Source organism: Apteryx rowi, unplaced genomic scaffold (genome assembly GCF_003343035.1).
Source record: "Apteryx rowi isolate R43461 unplaced genomic scaffold, aptRow1 scaffold_238, whole genome shotgun sequence".
Lineage (NCBI taxonomy): Eukaryota > Metazoa > Chordata > Aves > Apterygiformes > Apterygidae > Apteryx > Apteryx rowi.
Window position 1 is genome coordinate 59,124 of NW_020448730.1, and position 23,405 is coordinate 82,528.

Below are 23,405 nucleotides of genomic sequence, written 5' to 3' on the forward strand. Positions count from 1 at the left end.
CCGCCCCGCTGGGCGCTGCGCTGCCTCGCCGCAGACCCCTGGCCGGCGGGGGCAGAGCTGCCGCCGCCGCAGACAATAGCGGCGCCCGCCGAAAGAGCCGCCCATGCGCTTTGGTTCAGCGGTAGGTTATGAGGGTGTCGGTGTGCGCTTGTTTTCTTTCTTCTTCTTTTTTTTTTTCTTTTTTTTGGCGGGGAATTTACTTCCTTTTTCCTCGCATGAATGATAGAAATCTCATTCACCCCCCGCGTGCGGCGTGAAGCGCCTCAAGCGCCTGTGCGGCGCCTGCTTTAGGGGCGAGGGGGCTGCCCCCGCCGCGGCAGGTGGGGGCTTTTGCCCCTGGCTGCGGCGGGGGCTGCGGTCTTGCGGGGCGCGGGGTGGTCTTCGCCGCTCGGCCGCGACGGATGTCGCCCGCCACGCCGGCAGCGGTCCAGCGGCGCGCATCCCTCGCCCGCTGCGGCGGGGGCTGCGGTCTTGCGGGGCGCGGGGTGGTCTTCGCCGCTCGGCCGCGACGGATGTCGCCCGCCACGCCGGCAGCGGTCCAGCGGCGCGCATCCCTCGCCCGCCGGGCGCGATGCTGAGGATGGAGAGCGCCAGAAGCAGCAGCCGGGCTGCGACGCCTTTGGGGCGGCCCTGGGTGAAGGAGGAGGATGGAGGGCAGGGTGGTGGGCAGAGCCCCGAGGTGGTGGGGATGCTCCTCCGGCATCGCCGCCGCTGGTCCTCCCGCATCCCGCGTCCTGCATCCCGCGTCCCGCATCGCGGGAGTCCTCCGGCGGCGGCGGCGGCGGGCCCAGGGCCGGGGCACCCCCGTGTCAGCCATGTTTGGGTGGGTATGTTAATGAGGACCTTTTCTCAACCAGCATTTATTTTCTGTCCCAAATTTTGATGGTTGCAGCCCTCCACATACTACAGCGTATCCACAGAGCGACAGCATAGATTCACGTCTACAGTCTTCTTGCAGTCACCGATATATATATATTTTTTTCTTCAATTTCCTTAAGAATTCTTATTTCCCATGTCCACCTTTGGTATTTTTTGTTCAGATTTTGCTAGTATTACAATGAACTGGAAGTCCTGCAGTGAAATTTAAAATTTCTTTGCATTGCTTTGTTGTTGTTGTGGAAGTAGACAAGATTGTAGAAATATGTCCATGCTGTCACACTGACCTGCTAAATGAGAGGCTGAAAAAGGATTTGTTCCATTCCAGTAAATCTCACTTTGTTTTATTTGTAAAAGATGCTGAACTCAAGATCTCATCAGCCATTTTATTTTGTCTGTGTGGTATTGCTACACAGCAAGCCCACTGTCATAGTATTGATTTCTAAGAGAAGCCTAATTATTTTTAAATAGCATGTCACTGTGAATATATCACTGTATTTACTGTAGGATAGGGATGTAGATTTCTCCAAATCTCTGCTTTCCCCTCCAAGGAAAAGTATACATTGGGAAATTAAAGATTTCTTTGATTTTTTTGATAGCATGTACATGTGTGCTGGATGTATTATCCAGACAGTTTTTTCCATTTAATAAAAAATGATGACAACACCCTAAAATCTTTTTTGTTTAGGAGTGTATTTCCCAGATGTAGATTATCAACACTCCATTAAAGCGGGAACTTTTAAAAAATGCTTAAATAATGATTGCTTAATTTTGTACTTGACTAATATACAAGATTATGATTTACACTTAGAATCTGTTAAGATAACATTTTTTTTTAGGGCCTAATTTTGAATTCCGTCCATGTACAACACTCCCTTTGGGCTCAGTTCTGCACTTCAGGTTCAAGAACAAAAACTCCCATTGATTATGATCTGTGGATGAAGAAACAAGCTATTTCATAGCTGTTCAGATGTGACACCAATATTGAAATTAAATAAATGAAACTGCTAAGGCATCCTGAAGCTACTTTTGCAGTATAAGCTGATTCATATTGACCTTTAGTGCCTTGTCATTCTTACAGTTTTCTTTTTTCTTACAGGCAAGCAAGTGAAAAAGTAGTAGTACAGATGAGAACCGTATAGTTTGAACAACTCCATCAGTTCTTTTTTCTTTGCTGTATATTGCAGCAGCCTGTGTGCAAAAATTTTTTAAAATGTTGGATTTATCAGAAAAGGAAAAAGCAGGTTATTCAGAGATATGCACCCACTACTAGCTACTAGCTATTAACTACTCCCTAGCTGCTAGCAGTGGCACTGACTTTCTCTCATACCAAGGAATAATGTTCTTGCTCCAAAAGACAACATATCCATTAACTTTGGAAGAACAGTTTTTGGTCGTTAGTTCATAAACTGTATGAATCAACGTGGCAATAATTCATAAAAAATGGTAAACACAAACTAAGATACTAGGATTTAGTGTCATCAGTCTTATCTATAAGAGATAATAAAGATAATTGAATTGGAGTTTGCCTTCTGAGTATACATTTTCATGTAAATAACATCACTAGGAAAAGTGAGATTTAAATTTAAATAATCTGTATCTAAAATGTCAGTATTTAAATATATTTCTTACAGTTCTTTCCTGTCTCTTTTTTTCTGGCTTTGATCTTTTAATAATTATGCCACCATCCCATGAATTTTATACCAGTAGTAGCTTTTCCTTGTGACTTTTTAAAGATCTCTGAATTCTCAAATGTTTGCAGAAGAACTTTTACATTTCAACAGGTGGCATCCTGAAACTTCAGCAAGTCCCTTCTTCCCTGAAATTTAATTAAAAGTGAGCTTGCCATTACTCAGGAAATGTTCTCAAGTAATTTAGGAAAAAATGTCACAGACAGTAACTGAACACTAGCATTCTAAAGAGCTGGATGCAAAACCTGACACACATAGCATTGCCAAAAAAAGAGAAAAGGTAACTGTCAAAGCAGTTGCTTAAGGAAATGGCAATAATTGGGCTGAACTTCCCAGAAGCCTACATTGAAATATGGGTCTTATTTTTCACTCTAAGATTAGGGATTTCTTTTTTTCTGTCATGGGAAAAAGAAAAGAGCAAGGTTGTGTAAGGATGTGTACAACAAGGCCTTGAATCTACTTTGTGATGCCAATAGTCTATTTCCCACTTTGGGAAAATGGACTTTTGTAGCTGGCAAGTGAAATCATTTTTGTATTTCAAGTGCCAGAAATGCATACTGCAGTGCTAATGATTCATTAATTTTTTTTATGACAAAATGGAGACAGGATGGGAAACTGGAATGGGAAGATGACAACGCTGGATTTTATGTAATGGAACTTTGATTAATCTTTTTTTATTTTAAAGATTTAGGGCTTTACAGTAACATAATTGGAAAGCATGACTTATATCATGAAATTAAATAATCACAGTTGAGGATATGCAAAATTTCTGCTAGCCTGTCTGTGATTAATTCAGGTTTTTTGGTTACATATAAAGACAGATACAGATGTAAGCACCTGAATTTTTCCCAAAGACACCTTAATTTTTTCCTTGACCTGTTCAGATGCACAGAGGGCAGAGAATTAAGGTCTCAGGGCAACTGTATGTCTGGTAATATCTAGCTTTCAATACTTAATTTTGTGACTTAAATAGCTTTTCAGTATTTCCTATGAAATATTTAATATATTTTCATATCTTCTCCCATCTCAGAAGAGTGATAAGATCTTACGGTAAAATCCTTGTCATGGTGTAGCTTATATGGTAATTAGGAAATGGCGATTCTGTCTCAGGTTGCCAGCAGCTATGTTTTTTGAACTTGACCAATCCACGAGCGAGTGTATTCTGAACTGCTAGTATTACTTCACTCAGCTTCAGCTGGAAGAGTCATAACTACTAAACTTGATCCTTCAGTAAACTATCTATAAGAAAAGACTACAGAGCAAGTGATAAGTTTGCTATGTCTGAATAGGAAATTTCAGTAAGCACATCATGTAAATCTGTAAAGTATTTTAGTAAAGTTGACTTGTGAGAAGAAAATACTGAGAAATCCATAGAAACTGGTGAGAAGATATTCTAAGACCAATAAAGTCTTTAGACACTACATGCAAAGAAAAAAAATAGCATTCAGGAACTCTAGGTTGTAACATTCTCTCTGTATATCTGTTCAGCCAGTGATTTTAAAGCTGTTAAGATCAATTTTATTTACATTGTATGATCCTGAGAAGGAAATCTTATTTTTCGTGCCAAACCGTATTGTTTGCCTTATAATTGTAGAAAGTATTTACCAGTAACTAGAATTTAGGGGTACTAAAATGACAGAGAAATTGTCCGCATTTGAGACTGTGCAGGTTCTTGATGTAAGATAAAGCCGAAGAATATTTTGTAGGAAGTGGGAACAAATTTCCCAGCTATAGTAAAGAGATACTGTGTCACTGAAGTCTGTATAACTGCCTGTACTTGCAGCAGTCTGAATTTGATCTTGTGCCTTTAAATAGTTTTGCTATAATCTAAACACTTTATATAGATAGAGATGCCGGAATCAAAAATATTCACATTTTCTAATACTTTGAAGTCACCTGTAGCCCAAAGAACTGTCACTTTTTAGAATTTAACGTAGTGTGTATGTGCTAATTAGCATGTCTCAGGTAACATCATTGAAGAATACAGAGAAATGTAAATTTCATTTGTACAGAATATAGTTATCTTTCATCATGATCAAGTTAGGTACCTCTTTGAATCTACATCTATTTCTAACAGGCCGTATTAGACCATCTAGGGCAAAATGCTAGATCATGCAGTTTGTGCTGAGGAGCTCCAATAGATAGATGGATAAAAATGGGCTTGACTGGGCAAGAAGACTATGGTGCATATTCTTATTTCCGCCAAAGAACACATTACTGCATTGCAACAGTAATTCAAAGTCTGTTCAACTGGGTACTGTAACACAGTGTAATTCTTCCTGAAATAATTATCTGTACACAGATTTCACCAGCTATTGCCATTCTTCTCAATCACAGTACTCCCACAAAACCCAGTTTGCTCCTGCAGTCTTCTTTCTCTTAGTTGAATATGATGGCCATTACCTATTCCCTGCTCTCCTGTCAGCACCAACGGCCTGATTCCCTTTTGCAGACTCAAAGCAAGTCCTTTGCTCCTAAGATTTTTTTTTTTCATATCTGTTGTTCCCGTCATTCATTCTTTTGTCTAGCCCCTAGACCACAATAGACCCTTTTGAGGTGAATTTTACAGGTTTTCTTCAAGGTGCAGAAGCTCTTCATCTTTACTCTTGTATATCATTCTCATCCAGTGGTTTCATACAGCCTGAAACCTTTGACATGAATATCAGTCAAGATCTTTTATGTTTGTCTGTCGTGGTGAAAATCCTGACTCTGTTCTGTGTCCTCTGCTGAATCATACAGTTTTCTTTGTTTGGAGTCAAGGTGGAGATTTTGTGAGTAGGAGCATAAGAGACTAAGCACCTGGTGGGACTGGACTGTTAGACTGTGCTATCGTGATTTGCCTTCAAAGCAGAGAGTACTGTAATGTGAACTCCTTGCAGCTTAATATTGTATTCTGCCACCCCCAGAGTAACATGTTGATATGTTGAGTGCTTTCTCAGAGAAGAACACTGAGCTCTGAAGAACAGAATGTTAATCTTTAGTTCCCTTTAAGGGCAGACGTTGAACTTAAAAAGGTACCCATTCTTTCCTTTTTTCTATTTTCATGATGTTACGGTAGCATATTAAGACTTCTGGAAAGTTAGAGGTTCTTTGGGCTTTCTTGATATTCTTTTATGAAACATGCTTTTATGAAGCATATTAATTTTTTTCTGTCTTTGTTTCCCAACTCAAATGAAGGTAGAAACCATTTTTGGTCAAATAAGATTTGAAGATTACTTGTCGTTCATTAAAATCTGAGTGTAATAATTTTGTGGAATTTTCTTGTTTTGATCAGGTGGAAAAAGAAGGTGATAAAAGAAATAAAATACACTGTGTTAGAATACACCATGAAAAGAATGGAGGGCTTATTGGATCTATTCCTTTTCAGAGAAGTGTATGCCTTTTTAAAATTAGCAATGTAGAAATAATCTTGTTTTAATTTATATCAAGAAAGCATTGATAAAGTTCTTCAATACTTAGTTGTTACTGTAGTATTGTAGGATGTTTTAAATGTAAAAAGTGGCTACTTGTGCTTAGTGGTTACTAATGGCTTTTTTTATAGACTTGCTGTAATTGCAAGAACATGGGCAGTTGTACTCATTCTACTTTCAAATTTGTAAGCAAGTGAGATGTTTTTGTTCATATTTTTCTGTACAGGTTGTGAAAATCTACAGCACCATCACTTTTAATTGTTTATTGATACTCCACAGTTGAGAGTATTTGAAATACGGTGTTGGTCTAGTAAGCGTCTGTATATTGGCAGGTAGATCTGATGGTCTCTAATAGATATGCCTCGAAAGGAAGTCTGACATAAGATTCATTACCAATGTAAAGGTGAACAGGAGTAGACACTATTGGACAGAACTGTTAAAACTCTTACGAGAGAATAGATATGAGAAAAATTAGAAGAAAAGGATATGCAAAAAAATCTTTCTGAGTGTTTTTTTTTGGTGCTTCAACTAATGAAATTCCTTTGAGTCCTACTACAAATGAACATGGTTTGCTCAAGGGAGACTTTACTCCCTGTGCCAGCATTTCTGAATTTGTGCCTGAACCTGAAATAAAAGTTCTAAAGTGAGGCCAGATCTCCTATGGAGCTAATTCAGGTCTGAATTCCCTATTGCAAGAGATTATTATTGCTTAAGCTGTTAATAATCTGGCAGTCTAAGCAAAGTTGCTTTCTTTCTGAATGCTGACACATTAAGACTTGATTCTTCTTGCACAGGAGAAAACAACAAAATTCCCACTGTCTTCCGAGAAAGAAAGTTTGGATCGGCAGTTTGCTTGACATGTCAACAAAGACTCACTGTTTTAGCTTTCCAGAAAGAAATACCAGAAAGTACCAGAAAGAAATAAAGATTTTAACACAGCAGGAAAAATGCTAGTAAGATGTCACAAAACTCTGGTTAGTCTGTTTAATTTAGTAACTTGTTTCCAAAAAGTTTGTGTATGCCAACTCAGATTATTGATTACTATTGTTAATGCAGACATTGTTTTTTTTTTCTAAATATTCTTCTAACTGAACCACGTACTGTTCAGCAATTTCTGTTCTGTTAAATTCTCTCAAACAATAAAAAAAAATTGTCAGGTCAGCTTAAGATTAAGTTTAGATTTTTTAAAGGTGAATTTACATAAGAAAAGGGAAATATTTATTTGTTACTTTCAGTTGTGGAAAAATCCAGAGAAAAATTATATTCCTTGTAAACATGATAATTAAAATGTCCCATTGATGTTTTCATCTGACATATTACCTCAGTTAAGTTATGAAAAGGATGAGTGAAACTGCCTAGAAACCAGAATTAAATCAGTTGCTCTAGTACTGTGATCAGATCATATATAGCAAAAAAAATCCCCAAATTGCTTTAATAAGACCAAGTTATATTTTAGACATTTTACTACTAATCCAAGGTGCTGATAATAGTATAGAATAGGTGTATTTTAGCATACATGACAAGATTTAGGACTTGAAGTTTGAAATGATCATAGTGATGGCTGAACCTACTATGATATCTAATTCTGCAATTCATAAGTAACCCTGGTGGTTTGTCATGTAGATTTGTTGATAATCCTTAGGAGAGACAATCCTATCCCTTAATGCTATATTACTGTACTGGTCTGTAGAAGGTAGCTATCCATGGACCTGAAATAGTACCTTAACAGAATTTGGTATGATATTTCCTGCTTATTGTTTGATGATAATGAAGAATGTAAGTTCTCTACTTGACTAGATCCAAATTATTTGGGAACTTAAAATAGCATTTGCTTGATAGACGTGCTAAAGTTCAATACTGTGGTACCAAAAAAGCTTGTTCAGTGATTCCTGTTTAGCCTAATTCTGCTTGTTGAGTAACCTTACTGGGTATCTCCCCATTCTTTCTTCATTCCAGAGCATTCATGTGCAGAACTAGCACAGTCTGAATAGGTCAGCTTGCCTTCTGTTCCAGTTTGATTTGGGTCAAAGAATAAGGCCTTTTTCTGTGCAAGTCTCCTAAAGCGCCTTCTAGGAATGCCTAAAACAAAACATCAGACTCCTTGCACAAGCCAGTTGTGACTACGTTTTTAAATTTGCACCTGACGGTGGTGTCTGATGAGGTAGGACTTTTTGTCTCTTTCAGTTAGTGCAGAGAACAATTTGTTAAATCTGGCAGTCAGAGATTACCTGTGGATTTGTGATGTATCCTGAAAGACTTAAGATACATAATCTTTGATGTGGGCAATGATTCATCCTCAATTAGAAAACCAGTACTGATAGAATGAAATATTATCACTTCAATCTGCTGAGTATGTCTCCCACATTTTCTCAAGCCCTGCAAGTATTGCAAGCATATACAGCAATGTCACTATTGATAACATCCTGCTGAATGAAAAGTTAATGAAAAGGAAATTAATATGATACTGTGCTAGGAATAAAAGTATCAAATGCAGTTTAGTCCGACATGTAGAAATGAAGTGTTTACTGCGTGGGAATACAGATGGTATGATGCAATTTCTGTTGGCATTGACTCATCTCTGACAGCTTCAGATTTGCTGCCTTGCAGGTTATTATATCTAAAATACCTCATTAATATGGATATGCCCCTTTAAAACATTTTCATAAATACAGATACATGGCACGTACCTTTTAGACTGAAAATACTTTATTACAGTCAGAAAAGGATTTCAGACTTACAGACAAAAACTGGTGTGGATTCACTTCTGCAACTGTTCTGTCAAATATATAGAGAAAATTGTATCGTTCTAGCTTTGTACTTCCTCTGCTTAATACTAATTACTGAAACAGAGAAGCTGCTCTAATTTACATTACTGGAACAAGAGAAACAGAAAAGTTTGAAGTGTGACTAAAAGTAGTAGTTGAAATACCAGATGCCATGACTTATAGTCCCATAGCTCCCTTAGAATTGCTTAAATGCTTTAATTTAATGTATTATTGCTGTTTGTATCCTGATATAACCTAAATATCTTAGTCCCAATTAAAAACTACTGAACTATACATTGACTAGAGTAGGACGTAGTCCTTTGAAGGGTTTACAGCCTAAAGGACAAAACGGATAGAGATCTGCAAGACCATTTATTTAGCCCAGAAATACAAGATAAAGTATTACAGTTTCTCTGTTGCCTAACAACTTGCTCTCCTTATCTCTGTGGGAACTCTTTGGTTACTCTTCTGTGTCCAGCTGTTCATTAGGTATATACTTTTTTTTTTTAAGAATTGATGTCAATCAATACAAAGCCTGATTTGCGTTCCACCACATTAGAAGGAAGGTGTGTAGGACCCTGAAACCTTCCAGCATCTGCAGTGAGCCATGAAGCAGATCAGAAGCCAGCAAGCTCTACTGTACTTAAAAAATTGGGCAGCATGCCGGAGCTGGAATTGCTGAGAGGAGACAGTAACAGGAGGGAGGTTGTAACACTAGGGAGAGGGAAAGTGAGAAGGCAGCCGCAGGAATTGAGGGAATGAATGAAAAGAGGTTAGAAGGGAGTCGAGTAGGCAACTGGAGTGAAGGTCAACTGCAAAATTCTTGAACACTGTTGAACAAGGTGATTGCTTTCTCAAGCACAAACCTGGTGATAGTACTTACGCTGACAGAGGTTTTAGTTCTGTGTCTGCAAAGTCTCTTCTTGATAAGCTGTGGGCTGCGTTCCAGTGGCTTAACTTCTTTCCTTGTGATCTGTCACTGGGCCCTGAGAAGTAGCCTTGAGAGGCTTGATCTCTCAGATACTGTGCTAGCATTCCAGTAATACCTTACAGTTCTCTGCTATGTGTGAGTTTGCCAGAATATGATATAATATTCATCCTATGTTTGAGATGTTGCATCAAGTCTATAATCAAAAGCTGAAAACGTTCATGTATCCTCTAGTAATTTCTGATTCTCATCAGTTAGGAGTTCTTGATTAAACTCCTTGTGTAAATGTATTCTCTTTGTAGGGTTTTCATGAAGCTTAACACATAATCTAAATCCCTTTTAAGACTCTTAATTGTGCAGATGGCTTTGCACATTTCAGTTTTGTCCCATGTGAATAGTGGAGAATTCCTTGAAAAATATTCCTCCTAAAATCTTTCAGTTACCTTCAATATGGCAGCTGCAGGCAAGCCCAACTGTCCTTTTGAGTGACTCATTGTGTTAAAGAAAAGCATGTATTTAAATTTAGGCATTTTTGTGTCTGTACATACATGTTTGAAACAAAAAGCTTTTTAAATGGATTTGGTTGCAGCTTCTCAGATGTTTTAGATGTGTTTAATTATTCCCTGTTTCCAAGAAACCATTGAAAGCATCAAAGCTCATAAGAAATGAGCATCTTGCCTTTGAAAATATGATTGTGATTGTGTATTCCTTGATGAATACAGGACACTAAGTCTCCCTTGCTTTTGAAGCACTCATATGCATCCTACACATCAAAACCTTAATTGCTGTATGAGTTTCAGGAAATGGCCTCAAAAAACTTTAGCTACTCTGTTTAAAGTATTTTAACACAAGCACAGCTGTTAAGTCAGAAAAAGAATGGAATTGGTCTTCTAAATTTTATGTAAAATACTTGTCCTGTTACACCTGCTAAGAAGAATCTTGTTTTGCTTCCAAATTAAAATATGAACAGTTAGCCTATTGGTCTGCAGGAAAAGTGAATGAAATGCATTTTACATATATATTTAAGACCACAAAAGTGGACTTAATTCCTATAATTTAAAAGTAGTTTAAAATAATAATCTACCCAGATGGCCAGCATCCCTTTCTCTTTTTCCCTCCTGTCAAAGCATAGGGAGATAAACTGAAATGGGTAAACCAAGGCATACGATTTCTAAATTATGTTTTTTCTGTATAGTATAACTTTTTTTTTTTCCCCCCACAGGTATTTTCAGTAGAACAAACATTTAGAAACAGAAGTCTTTACTTTTGATTCCCTGATATCAAGGACTCATCAAACACCATCTTCAGCCTAGTTCCTCAGTATTTTTGGCTAAGGAGAGGGAGAGCTTTCTTCAGCACTGAACTAAACTTGACCTCCCTACTGTTTTTCACAGATTACAAATGCCTAAGAACAGCAAAGTAGTAAAAAGAGACGTAGACGATGAGGTCATTGAATCAGTTAAAGACCTTCTTTCTAATGAAGACTCTTCAGATGATGCATTTAAGAAGAGTGAACTTATGGTTGATGATCAGGAGGAAAAAGATGTAGATGTTGAGGAAGGCTCAGATGTAGAAGATGAAAGACCAGCTTGGAACAGCAAACTCCAGTATATTCTGGCACAAGTTGGATTTTCTGTGGGATTGGGGAATGTGTGGCGATTCCCTTATCTGTGTCAGAAAAATGGTGGAGGTAAGTTTTGCGATAGTTAATGAAACTTTCTAATTTCAAGGGTAGCACAGATATTCCAGAGTAAAACATGCTCCAGCATGTTGGATTTTTCTTTTAATTTCTGCCAGAGCCTCTGAGGAAAAAAAAAGCATATCCTCTTTATTTAAAGAGACAAATCTACTAAAGGAAGTAGCAGATTCTTCTACTGAGCTTTCTTTTCCACATATTTCAGAGTAGAAAATTTCTTAAAATTCTTGATATGAACCTAATCACTGGTTAAGCAAAACCCTGTTATTTCTTTATGGAGGGTTTACATTACTTAGAACCTGATTATTGTTGCACAAAAGTGTTCTTTATAGTACTTGGACAAAAAATCAAGGCATTAAAATCAGCATAAAATAAGTGCACATTCACTTTAAAGACCAAAACAGTTTAACTGATGTTTAGCAGTACTGAGCTTCAAACCTTTGGTTTTTATTGGCCTTCAGGCTCCTAGAATGTTTGACCATGATTTGTTAATGAATAATTTAAATGATAAAGTTTATATAAAGGGATTACATCTGTATGGTAATGGTATTGTGCTGTCATACAGTTACTTTACTTTTCCTGAATAACAAGTTATCTTTCACTTAAAATAATAACATAAAGGTATTTATTTGTTACCTATCTATGGTCTTGAACACAGAATGAAGACTGGAGGCCTTCCTTCTTCTATCAATGCAGACTTAGTATATTATTCTATACTATACTATACCCTATTACAGTACATTAAGGTACATCCTAATGTAACTAATTACTCAGCTTAATTCAAAACAAATCTGTCACCATACAAAAATTAGATCCGTACTACAGAAGAGAAAATTAAAAATGACATTTTATTCACACTGGATTTTAAAGGCTGAATGGCAAAACTGATGTAACTGAGGAGTGTAGAAACTGGCCTACAGTGTAAATAGAGTATAATTCTGTAATTTATGTGTTTTCTGTCATTCAATTAAAACAATAAAAATGGAGTTTATACTTTCAAATCTCTCCTTCTCCAGAATGAAGTCTACATTTTTTAATTTTTAATTAGTGTAAACATTTTTCACTCTTATTTAACTTCCCTTTTTTTTTCTTTTTTTACTCTGGAGAGAAAGTTATTAACTGATTAGTATAATGATTCCTGTGGAATCTGAGTTTTTCTTCATCAATAACAAGGATGTTTCTGAGAAATCAAAAGTTGAATGTAGTTTCTCAAAAGCCATAGCTTTTCACTGAATGACAATCTGGTCTAACCTACTAGAAACATACACTATAGGGTTGATCATGTATCACTACTACCTGAAGAAAATAACAAATCTAATTTTAAAGCAAACTGATTTGTATTTAGTTACAGATATAGCTATTAAAATGTTTCTATTCTCTATCATTTTGTCCTGCATATGATATGAAGATGTAGTCTCAAGGACTACACAAAAATTACAGCAGTTTGTTTTGTGTAGCTGTGATCCCTTTGGAAGGTCTGATAATGTAGTTAATTATGAATTTTGCAAGCCCATTGGATTCTCTTTTGAACCAAAAGAAAAAATCTCTTGGTGTGTCCTTAGACTGTTGGATTCATATCATCAGTCACTTTTACAAATAGTATGCTAGTGATTGCAAGTTTAATTCAGATGAAATAAAAATATATTAAAAATAATTCATAATTTGTATTTCATATTTTAGCAAGAAACCTTGGGGATTCTATAATCTCATTAACCAAACTTGAAAAAATATAAATGCAGTCATTTCGGGTTGAAATTAAATATTTGCCTCTGTGCCATGATTGCAGGAACTTCCGTATATAGAATAGTCCAGGAAGATGTAATGTTTTCTGCCCATGGCTGAGACAAGACTGTATTTGGCTTTTAACAACAGTTTTGAGTCATTTTAGGGATTTGCAGACTTCTGACCAAGAGAGAAAAGCAAGTGATTATTACAGCTAAAGCTTTCTTGGTTTTCAAGTTAACCATAATGCAAGGTGGATGAAGTGATACAAAACATTCGAACATATGAAGTGCTTTGGTGCCTATATATGTGTGTGGATGGACAGATAATGCTCACAAACACGTAAGAGAACTGGAGAAGGGAAGAAGGGAGAAGTTCAGGCACATGGTAAAAAAATTACATGCATTTTATGTGTGAGGTTCCAGTGTTCTGCTAAAAGAATATTAGTACCTATGTATCTTTTTTCAGACCAGTTTAGAGTGCTTTTATGTAACTCATTGAAAATGTCTGTATCAGAACTGTCCCGTAGTCTTCTGAGTATTGATGTGTTTATTTTATTTTTATTTATTTTTTTATTAGAAGGACTTCAGTGAAGTATCTGGCTAGGTCTGCAAACGCTACTCTTGTCCAAACATTTCTGATTTTCTTCCCTACCTTTAAACAACTTATATCTGGCAAATAACTTCAGGCAAGGCAAGTTAACTGAATACTGGTAAACCAGTAAAAATATTCCAGGTGAAAAAAAAAAGAAGGAAAAAACATAGTTATTCATTAAGAAGTTTCCTTCACAGATATCCTCCAATATTAAGTGATCCAAAGCCATCAGTAAGAGAGAAGCTAAACCTTAACCATGTAGTAATCTTATTGTTATTATTATTATTTAACTTTGACCTTTGATCTTTCCCATCTCTCATTCTAGATCTGGTCTGTACCACCAAAACAACTTCCTCTGCTTTGTTTCTTGAGTTCCTTTAACTGTTTGCCCTATTGCTTTCATTCATATAAATTTATAAGTATTTAGAGTAATATCTAATACTTTATATGCTTATTTAGATTCTAAATTCCTGATTCTATCTAGAGTGGGCAGTTCCTTGCTGGGTTTCAAACTTGGCTCCTTCCCACAAAAAGTTTGTTGTGATAGGTGAGAGGAGAGGCTGGAGCACTCCTGGGGCTAACTTCAATCTGCAGTTGGGAAATAGCTGTAGCTCCTGTAGCAGCAGCTAGCTCTAGCTAGCTGTAGCAGGAAGTATCAAGGGGAAAAAAATGGGGAAAAGAGTGTGTGCACTCCAGGCTACTTATTTGCTTGGGAAGAGGGAGTGCCCAGTGGAGTTTTAGGGTCTGTGAATGAGGGGCTGCAATCGTTCAATAAAGTTTTCAAGAACTGCCTTTGGATCCTTCTCTGCCATCTTCACCACTATCTTTCCCACAGGTCCCCCTTCTTCTCGCTGGTAGGGAATGCCCAATCCCCATCTGGAACTTAAGACACCTCTTGCATTCTTTTCAGCCTTACTGATATAAAAGCTATTTCTTCCTTGAGCCTCATGAAAGTGATCTGCATTGGAATTGAATATACTGTAACTTAGCTTTAAAAGTTTTTGACATTTAACGTTTTTACACTGTACAGTTTATTTATTACTCCTTTGCTATATGAAGGGAAATCCATATGATTGTGCAGACAGCCACAGTTCCTATATAACAATTTTATAACAGAATTTTAAGAAAAAATCTCATGTCAGAAAGTAAAACTGAATAATACAGCAATTTTCTGGATTGCTATGTTTTAACTCATGTTGTTCTTTAAGCAAAAGACTTTTAGGAATAAAATACAATGAATGTTTTAATAATTTCTGATAGAAAATTGACTGCTCAGAGTAGATCATACCCAGTGCTGGCGTGAACCAGCAATGTTTCAGTGAATTCACAGAAAACACAGTGCTTAAATGATTTGGGGACGTCGCCGGAGTGAATAGAAGGGCAATAATTAACACAGCATCATACCAACTGATTAACATGAGTCTTAATCTTTAAGATGTTGCATGAGTTGTATGAGATGGCAGAACTGATATAACAACTGCTGGGCATGGGAGTTCTCACTCTCCATCTCACTTGACCTCACTGTGTCTGCCCTTGCTCCTGCACTCATGGTCCTGTTGCCTTCTTTCATTGGTTTGGTGGTTGTCAGACTCTTTTTCGATTCAGTTGATGACCCAGTTCAGCTGATTAATCCAACAGAAAACTATCTTCTTTTTTACTGGATAGTGTTTTGCCAGCCTTGTGCTTTGAACTGATGGGGTCTCATCAGCACGAGAAAGAGCACCAAAGTAAGCAAAAGTGGGAGTGCCTAGGAGTGGGCCCTTGCATTTTTGTTTGGTAAATTAGTAGGTCAGCTCAGGCTGTCTCATGTAACATAGCATTGGATTAAGAGAGGATAAGCTGAGTAGAGGAAGTAATATGAAAGCTAAAAGGATAAACTTATGTAAGAATCATCTACGGATGCTTCTTCTGATACTCTAGCTGCATGAATAAAATGTAACTGTTATGTTTATTGCTGAATAATAGACAGACTTTATAAGGTTGACTCAACATTAACCGTTTCAGAGCAAAACAAAAATTATAGCTGGGAAATTCTTAAATATTTCTAACAGTATTTTTCTGTCTGAAGCTAGTTTGAAACTATTTCTGTGCATATTATAGTATGTCATATTTTATATCATGCATGATTTATCTATAATAGCCTGCAGCTTTTTTAAAGGACTCAGTCATGTGTATCATTACTGCAAACATTCCCAAATTCCTACTCTGCATATTGCCTCAGAAGAAAATAGAGTAATATTATTACAGATTTTTTTTTTAGAGTAAAATTAAATCTTGTATGCTGTAGAAGCCAAACGTTAGAAGCTAACTGTAAAGGACCTATTCTTTAATGTAACACTACATATTATCAGTAAGAAAACAGCCTCAAATTAATGGACAAGGATAATCTGGGCATTACCTTGTATGATTTTTGTTCCAGAAACATTTTACATACGCCTATTCTGAACTACATAGAAGTAAGGACTAATTCCATAAGCGAACATGGGTATTTCACAGCTCAGCACAATAGAGTTTAACTTCTAAACACCTGGCTCCTGGAATGGAGTCCATATGTTAAGTTAGGCAGGTAGTATCAATGCAAGAGTTTGAAAGTCATCATCCTTAGACTGGAATCATAGCAGACCACATGTTGTGTGGGGACCCACCTTAGCCAGCCAGCGGGGAATACTGAAGGGAGAGGTATGGTTCTTACTAGGATTCAGCATATGACTTTAGGCTGCAATGAGGTGTTGTGGCATTTGAAACTTGTTTTAGCACTGAAGGTTACTCCTTTTCAGAGCAAAGCAGAGTTACGTTATGAACACAGGATGAGGAGGAGGAGGTATCTCCTTTTTATCCAGTTGCTCAGTGCTTTGCTGGTGACTGAATTTATTTATTTGCCTTCCTTAGCCTGAGGTTGTTCAGTTCACATCTTTCCTCTCTGAATGTGTCCTGATAACAAGGTATAGGCTGTTCTGGTTGAAGGAGGTAATTATTGAAGACTAGAATTCAGGGAGTCCACTGAACAGCAAGCCATTCAGGAAGACTGGAACAAATTAGTGATTAGAGCATTCACTTGCTTTATGATCTCTGTTCCGCTGTTACACAGTTTATATTTTATTTGATGACTTTTTAATACATTAATAGCTCTCAAAACTGGGATTCCTCCCATCTTCCTAATTATTAGCCTATGGAGCCATGCCGTCTCTCGTGCCTTCTTGTGGTCCTGGACTTTATATACATAAAGTGGAAAAGGTTCAAAGCTGCCACAGTTTCCTATGATTGATAGTAAGCCTTAAAAATAAATAGCTTTAGTCTACCCAATTTTGCAGTGAGGCCAACAAATAGTGACAAGCTAGACCTGTATTTCCTGCGGCTCATTGCAATCATCTGGTGAATAGCTTGCACATCTTTCAGCTTTTTCAAACAAAGGAAATATTTAAAGTTCATTCTGGGTTTTTTTTGTTTGTTTTGTTTTTCCCAAGGATAAACAAATAAAATGGTATATTTGCATATTAAAACTAACAAAAACTAACAATATTGGCTGTTTTGTTAGAATAAGTAATACTTAAGTGAGCTTTATTATGAAACCAAGTGAACACAGTTATCTAAGAGGTGCTTTGAGTATTATAAATGTTATTGAGAGTCTGCAAGGTATTGCACACACAGAAATTTTTTTTTTTGAACTTTCATGAGCATTAGCTTAATTTTCCTGATTTTTTTTATGTCAATCTTTTTAATAGTATTGTAATCTAAAAAGCTAAAAGAACTAGAAAACAATAATAAACAGACGATAGCTGTGAGCAGCATGAAGAAATCTGTAGAAGATTACTTTGCCATTGCATTTTGAAAATATTGACATGAGTAGAAACACATCAGCTTTACAGTTAAATAGTCTGGATTTTTTTACTGAAATACCACCAGATTAAACAGTTACTGTTCTGTGGGCTTATAAAAAACAAAGCAGCTATTCCTGAGAACTGTTAAGGAAATAACATTTAGACGATTAAAGGTTTGGACCACATAGTGATTAAAAGCTACGGTCTGATTGTCTAATTTAAGTGGAATGGGAGCAAAGCAAGTATTCTGTTGTAGTCCAACACTGATTATGGATTCAATAACTTCATTATGTAGTTCTTGATCAGTAACTTAAAATCAGTGACCTGAATTCATTGATGTCTTCAATATTATTTAGCAAGTTCTAATTTAAACTGTTTTGTCAAATTCATGACCTTCAGTGTACTAAAAATATCTTATTTTTCTTCTGCAAGATTAATTATTTCATTAAAGCTGATTGGCTAAGGGAAGTTACATCCTTTAAGCACAGTTTTGAAATAGGCATACCTGAACATATTAAAACTGTGAAAAACTAATTCCATGAAATGTATAGGGTGTTTCTGATAAAATCAGTTTGTATTTTGTAATTGTAAATAAATTCACTTAAAATAGTTTAGTAGACTGTAAATCTGTAGTGTTTTGCTGTCCACTAGTCATAACTGAAAATGTTAATGTCTTCTATGTTCAAGAGAAATTGATCTTCATCTGAATATCAGCTCCTTTCCAGCTTTCTATGAGTAAGTGTGCAGTAAGATACAAAAACTGGGGTGTACGTCTCCTCAAAACTGTGGTAAAACTCTCCTTCATTGAAGGAAAACCTGAATCAGACACTAGACACTTAATTAAAAATTACAAGCAGCAACAGTTGAAACAAATTTGGAAAAAAATTTTTTTTTAGATTTTTTGAGTTATATCAAGAATGGCTAGGAGAAGGAAGGTTCTTCTTGTAATATCCAGAGGGTAATTGTTATCCTACATTATTCCTTCTGTAATTATTTTCTAGTTCTTTAATCATTATGAATCATGTCATTCTATGTGTTTTCTTGAACATTTATAAGAACTTAAGTCAAAAATGATGTTAATATTCCCCTTCTAACAATAATCCTGCTGAATTTGCTATGTATGATAATCTCAAGTGAGACAGTCTACCAATTATCCCATTACAATGCTAGGTTACATACAAAATTTAAGAAATAAAAGTTGTGCAGTGCACAGTATGAACGTTCACCAGCCCCTGAAATCACTTGTATTTTTACCATTAATTCTAGTGAAGAAGGGTCAGGTATATATTTTTGACATTTTGTTTTCCTTGTGAAGTTGAGATGAAAAATATATGATAGTTTCTTTATATGAAAGACCATTTTAAAGGCCAAAATGTGTAAAAAAGCCTGTATAGGTGATTTACAGTAGAATTGTTTTTAAACTGTAGAAAAGAGAGATGGAGATCCTGAACCACACAAGACTCTCATACTCAGAAGGCTGCTTAGCTGGCAGGTATAGCAGAGTATGTACGTAAGTAATTGTAGGATGCTGTTCAAGGCCAGCATGTATAATTTGTTGTTCTAATTCAAATAAGAATGAGCTTTACTCAACACTGTAACTCCAAGGGCCCATGTTTTCATGCACTGGCAAACAACAGATGTGCAGAGATATTTACAAAGTGATTCTGTTTTGTGATGAAGTGAAGATGTCTTCCAGATTATTGAAGTATATCTAACTTCAGGGGAAGGCTGAAACAAGGTCTTTGTGCAGAGATGCTGTGGTTTCATATGGACTATGGGGCACAGGAGTGCTTTGCAGCTTTGATACACGGTTGTACAATCCAGCTATATCCAAACTTGATTGCATTGAAACCCAGACATGCACCATTCTCCATTATATCCTTCTTCCTGTGGTGGGGTCAGTGGGAGGGCAGGATTGAAAAGGGAGCTCAGCAGGTTTGGATGATCAGAAGACGCATTTCGGATCCTCTGCACAAGCCCTGCACTATAGAGATGATCTCTGCTGGCCAACCATATTGAGTTATAGGGTTGCACAATGTATAATGAAATGTGGATTTAACACCACATTTATTTAACTCATTTAACTGGATCTAACCGATAAATCTTGCAACTTATATTGATATTGCACCAGAAAACACCCACATCAGCCCAGTCTTTAAACATGTGCTTAACTTTGCAGCCTTGTGGTTAAGGTTGTGGACTGGGACCTGAAGAGCTGGGTTCAGTTTCTGCTCTAGTACAGTCATCCAGTGGGATACAGGGTAAGTCACTTAGGCCCCAATTTTTTTGAGATATTTAGGCTTTTCTCTGCTCACCTATGTGACACCTGTCTAAATAAGATATCTCAGGTATCATTTACAGTAGTGACATAGTGCTTAAAAAACTATGTACTGTTTTTTTTCAGTGAATTGTAGGACCAAGTGTTTGAAAATACTGATGCCTATGCTTCTGTGACTCATTTGCAGTGTGAGTTAATAGTATGGTTATGTCTCAGAAATTTTGAGAGAATGATGACAATAAATCAAGGGTACTTAATAGTATTATTTATTTAAGACTTGTATATTCCTAAGACATAGTCCCACTCATTTTGGAATGTTATTGTTACTCTATTTATCCAAGTAAATTTTTCCCACATTTGTTTGTCTGCTGCCACTCTTCTCATAGTAGAAAGTAAGTCCTTTGCAGTCTTTTCATTATGTACACATACAAGATCAGCCACAAGAGAGCCCAAAGCACTGATTGGGGATATAGTTGCTACCGCAATATGAATCATAATTATAATCATGTACTTAAGTAGAGAGTAAATGCTGTGCTGCAGTGGGTAGATAGAACATGACGTTTGGCTCTATGAGGTAGCATTTTAACCTCAAAAACAGTAGGTTGTTAACAACTTGGCATAGTTCTTGAAGAAATGCTGCTCATTGCATATCATATTATCATATCATGAAAATAAAATACAAGCAGCCATTTCATTGCTAACAATAGCTTATGGACTGTGGAGTAAATAAGATCAATAGGTTCTTCCTCTATCCCATCAACAGTTTTTCACAGATTTTCTTTGTCTCTTTTCTTACTTTTCTTAGAGACCCATGACTGTAGTTACACCATGCTTAGGATCTTTGTAAGATCTTTATACAGAAAATGATGTTGAGCTTATCCGTGTTTCATGAAAAGCAGAATAGCAAATGGACCAATTTAGGAGCCGATGGTACCAGAAAATTTGAGGCTTCCTGCACATCTTTAGAAAAGTCTATCTTTTCTAAAATAAAGCCTACTACATGAGATACGCTACCTACTAAGGCTATGCAAATTACAGTGTATCTTGACAGACTGCTGAAAAAGCACTAGAAAGTTGGTGCTGGATGAAGAAACTTAAAGTAGGACTTAAGTTAGACATTGAGGCTGTCAATCCCGAACTGGTTTCTGAACTTTGCTCAGCTTTTCTCTAATCACGGAGGTGAATAAACTCATTAGACAACTTAGTAGTTGTATCTCTGAATCTAGGGTTCTGAGATCTTTAGATTTTTGCTTTGCAGCCTGCTCAGACATGCTGCAGTCTGACTCTCAAGTGCTTTTTCTTTAGCCTGACAATGGTTGTGAACAAGAGTTCCAAGCTCTTTGAGTTAGGTGGTCAGGACAGTCAGTATTCTATATTGTAGTGTAAGAGCCAGACGTTTGAAAATTAGGTGCCACTGCTAATTACTGATGCTTAAATATTTTGTTAGTTCCAGTCTTAAATACTCTGCAGCAACAAGGATGAAGCTTGCTTCTGAATTGTCCATGCACTTGCATATGGATATGTTTGCTTGCAATTAATTTTACTGAAATAAATGGAGATACTCACATCCTGAAGTTAGAAATGTGTGTAATTACTTCCCTGGATTAATACCTTGGAAAGAAGAATTGTTTTATAGGTATGTGTCTAAAGATGAAAGAACAGCTCAGTTTTCAAACATATATTTAACTGGAGTTTGTAGTGCCTCAGTCAGACTATCTGGATCTACGATACTCCATTTCATTTCCATCTCATGTCTCTCTGTCTGGAGCCTGGTAGAGATGAGCTGATAAAGGTTTCTTATTTAGCTGCATAAAATCACTATTCTGTGCATTGTGAAATCTCATTACTAAGCATCTGAGGTGTATCTGGAGAAATAAACAGTATGGTCTTCAGAAAATGTGCTTAAGATTGGATGAAATTCAGAATGTTGTAGCAAGCACACTGTGCTATTTCCTTTACATATTCACTCTTACTGTTCTATTAGAATTTAAGGTGTAGAGTTTTTTAAGAAATGTTGATTCACCTCCTGATAAAATCACTGTATCTCTAGAAAGCTTGATCAAATGCCAAAAATTTCACATAAACAAACAGCTAGATTAGATAGTGATTCACTTTGTGTAAGGTTTGTCTCAAAGTGTTACAGTGCTTTAGAAGTATGTCATCTCTGGGTTTTCCAGATTTTAAAAGATACACAGCCATCATTCAGATGAAATTACGCATTGCACATGATCAAAAAAGTTTTGAAGTAAATGACACTATTTCTAACTTGAAGATATTAATTGGTTTCCCCTTTGTTGTGTCTGACGGACTCTTCATACACTTGCTCTGATTTATATTTTCTTCCTTTTGTAGGTGCATATCTTGTGCCATATTTAATCCTGCTACTGATAATAGGGATTCCACTCTTTTTCTTGGAGCTTTCTGTGGGGCAAAGAATCCGACGAGGGAGTATTGGTGTATGGAATTATATCAGCCCCAAGCTTGGAGGAATTGGATTTGCAAGCTGCGTAGTAAGTTTTAACCTAAATTGTGTGATTTGTCTTCCAATCAGTGTGATTTCAACTTTCTATTTTGCTGTAAGAAAAGGTGACTGATTTGTAGCTGGGATTCAAGGTCAATTACAATTTTTAGGAAGATCTTAAACTAGTATATAAAAAAAAATGTTTATATGGATGTGTATATAAAACCTTATCTTGTATTCTGTGATTCTTTTGAAGGTAGGAACTAGGAAATAGATTAGTCTTCTGGGAGAAAAGAAGCCTGTAAAAAATATTACAGGTGTTACATGATAAATACAGAGGAAAGTGAGAATTTAGAAAATGTGAAGTATGGTAACAGGGGCAAGCCATTGAGTTCTTATTCTGTCTTTTTTTAAGTTAAAATTGAGTGCGCGGAAATATGCAGAATTAAATGCATTAGAGATTTGGGGGTTTTTTTGGATTTACAAATGTAGTTAACATGTAACTTTTTGATATGTCTTTTTTTACAGGTATGTTTCTTCGTTGCCCTGTACTACAATGTCATTATTGGATGGAGTCTGTTTTACTTTTCTCAGTCTTTTCAGCATCCATTACCATGGGACCAGTGTCCTTTGGTTAAAAATACATCTCACACCTGTAAGTCTGTAATATATAAATGTTCTTAAAAGTCATCCAGGGACAAACATGGTGTCATTAAGGAGAGGCTAGTCTTTCTGTTGAATTTCACTGACTTTGCATCAAGACTTATTCAGGAAAATGTGAATTCAAAACCTGCTTTTATATTTGTCTCTTTTTACAGCTGATCCTTATAATTAACATAACTGAAGAGAACTGAAAAAAGATATTTTCTCTTTATTCTTCCTATTACTTTATTTTGCAGAATTGACTAACCCGGTATATAGTGAGTTACCCTTTTAATTCTCTATTATCATTTAGTCGTTCATATGAACTTTAGGATTTTCAAACAAAAAGGAGACAAAACACAAATTAAACAGATATTTGTGGGGAAAAGTGTTGTACTCAAAGCTTCCTTACCTTTTAAGAAAAAGTTTTACATCTTAAGGAAAAGAAGGAATAATTAGTTTTTACGCTTAAAATAGATGTCATATTATGATATTCAGAAAAAATACTATAAATCTAATCTGAA

General features: G+C 36.4%; 1 protein-coding gene across 1 annotated transcript in view; it reads left to right on the forward strand.

Annotated features, from left to right (window-relative positions):
• The first annotated feature begins 11,071 nt into the window (after positions 1-11,071).
• SLC6A15 (solute carrier family 6 member 15) overlaps positions 11,072-23,405 on the forward strand; it is a 31,863-nt gene continuing 19,529 nt past the window's right edge. The window contains exons 1-3 of the mRNA XM_026066104.1: positions 11,072-11,360; positions 22,131-22,288; positions 22,768-22,894. Coding sequence (XP_025921889.1) covers positions 11,072-11,360; positions 22,131-22,288; positions 22,768-22,894 — 574 coding nt within the window. The remainder of the gene's footprint in view (positions 11,361-22,130; positions 22,289-22,767; positions 22,895-23,405) is intronic.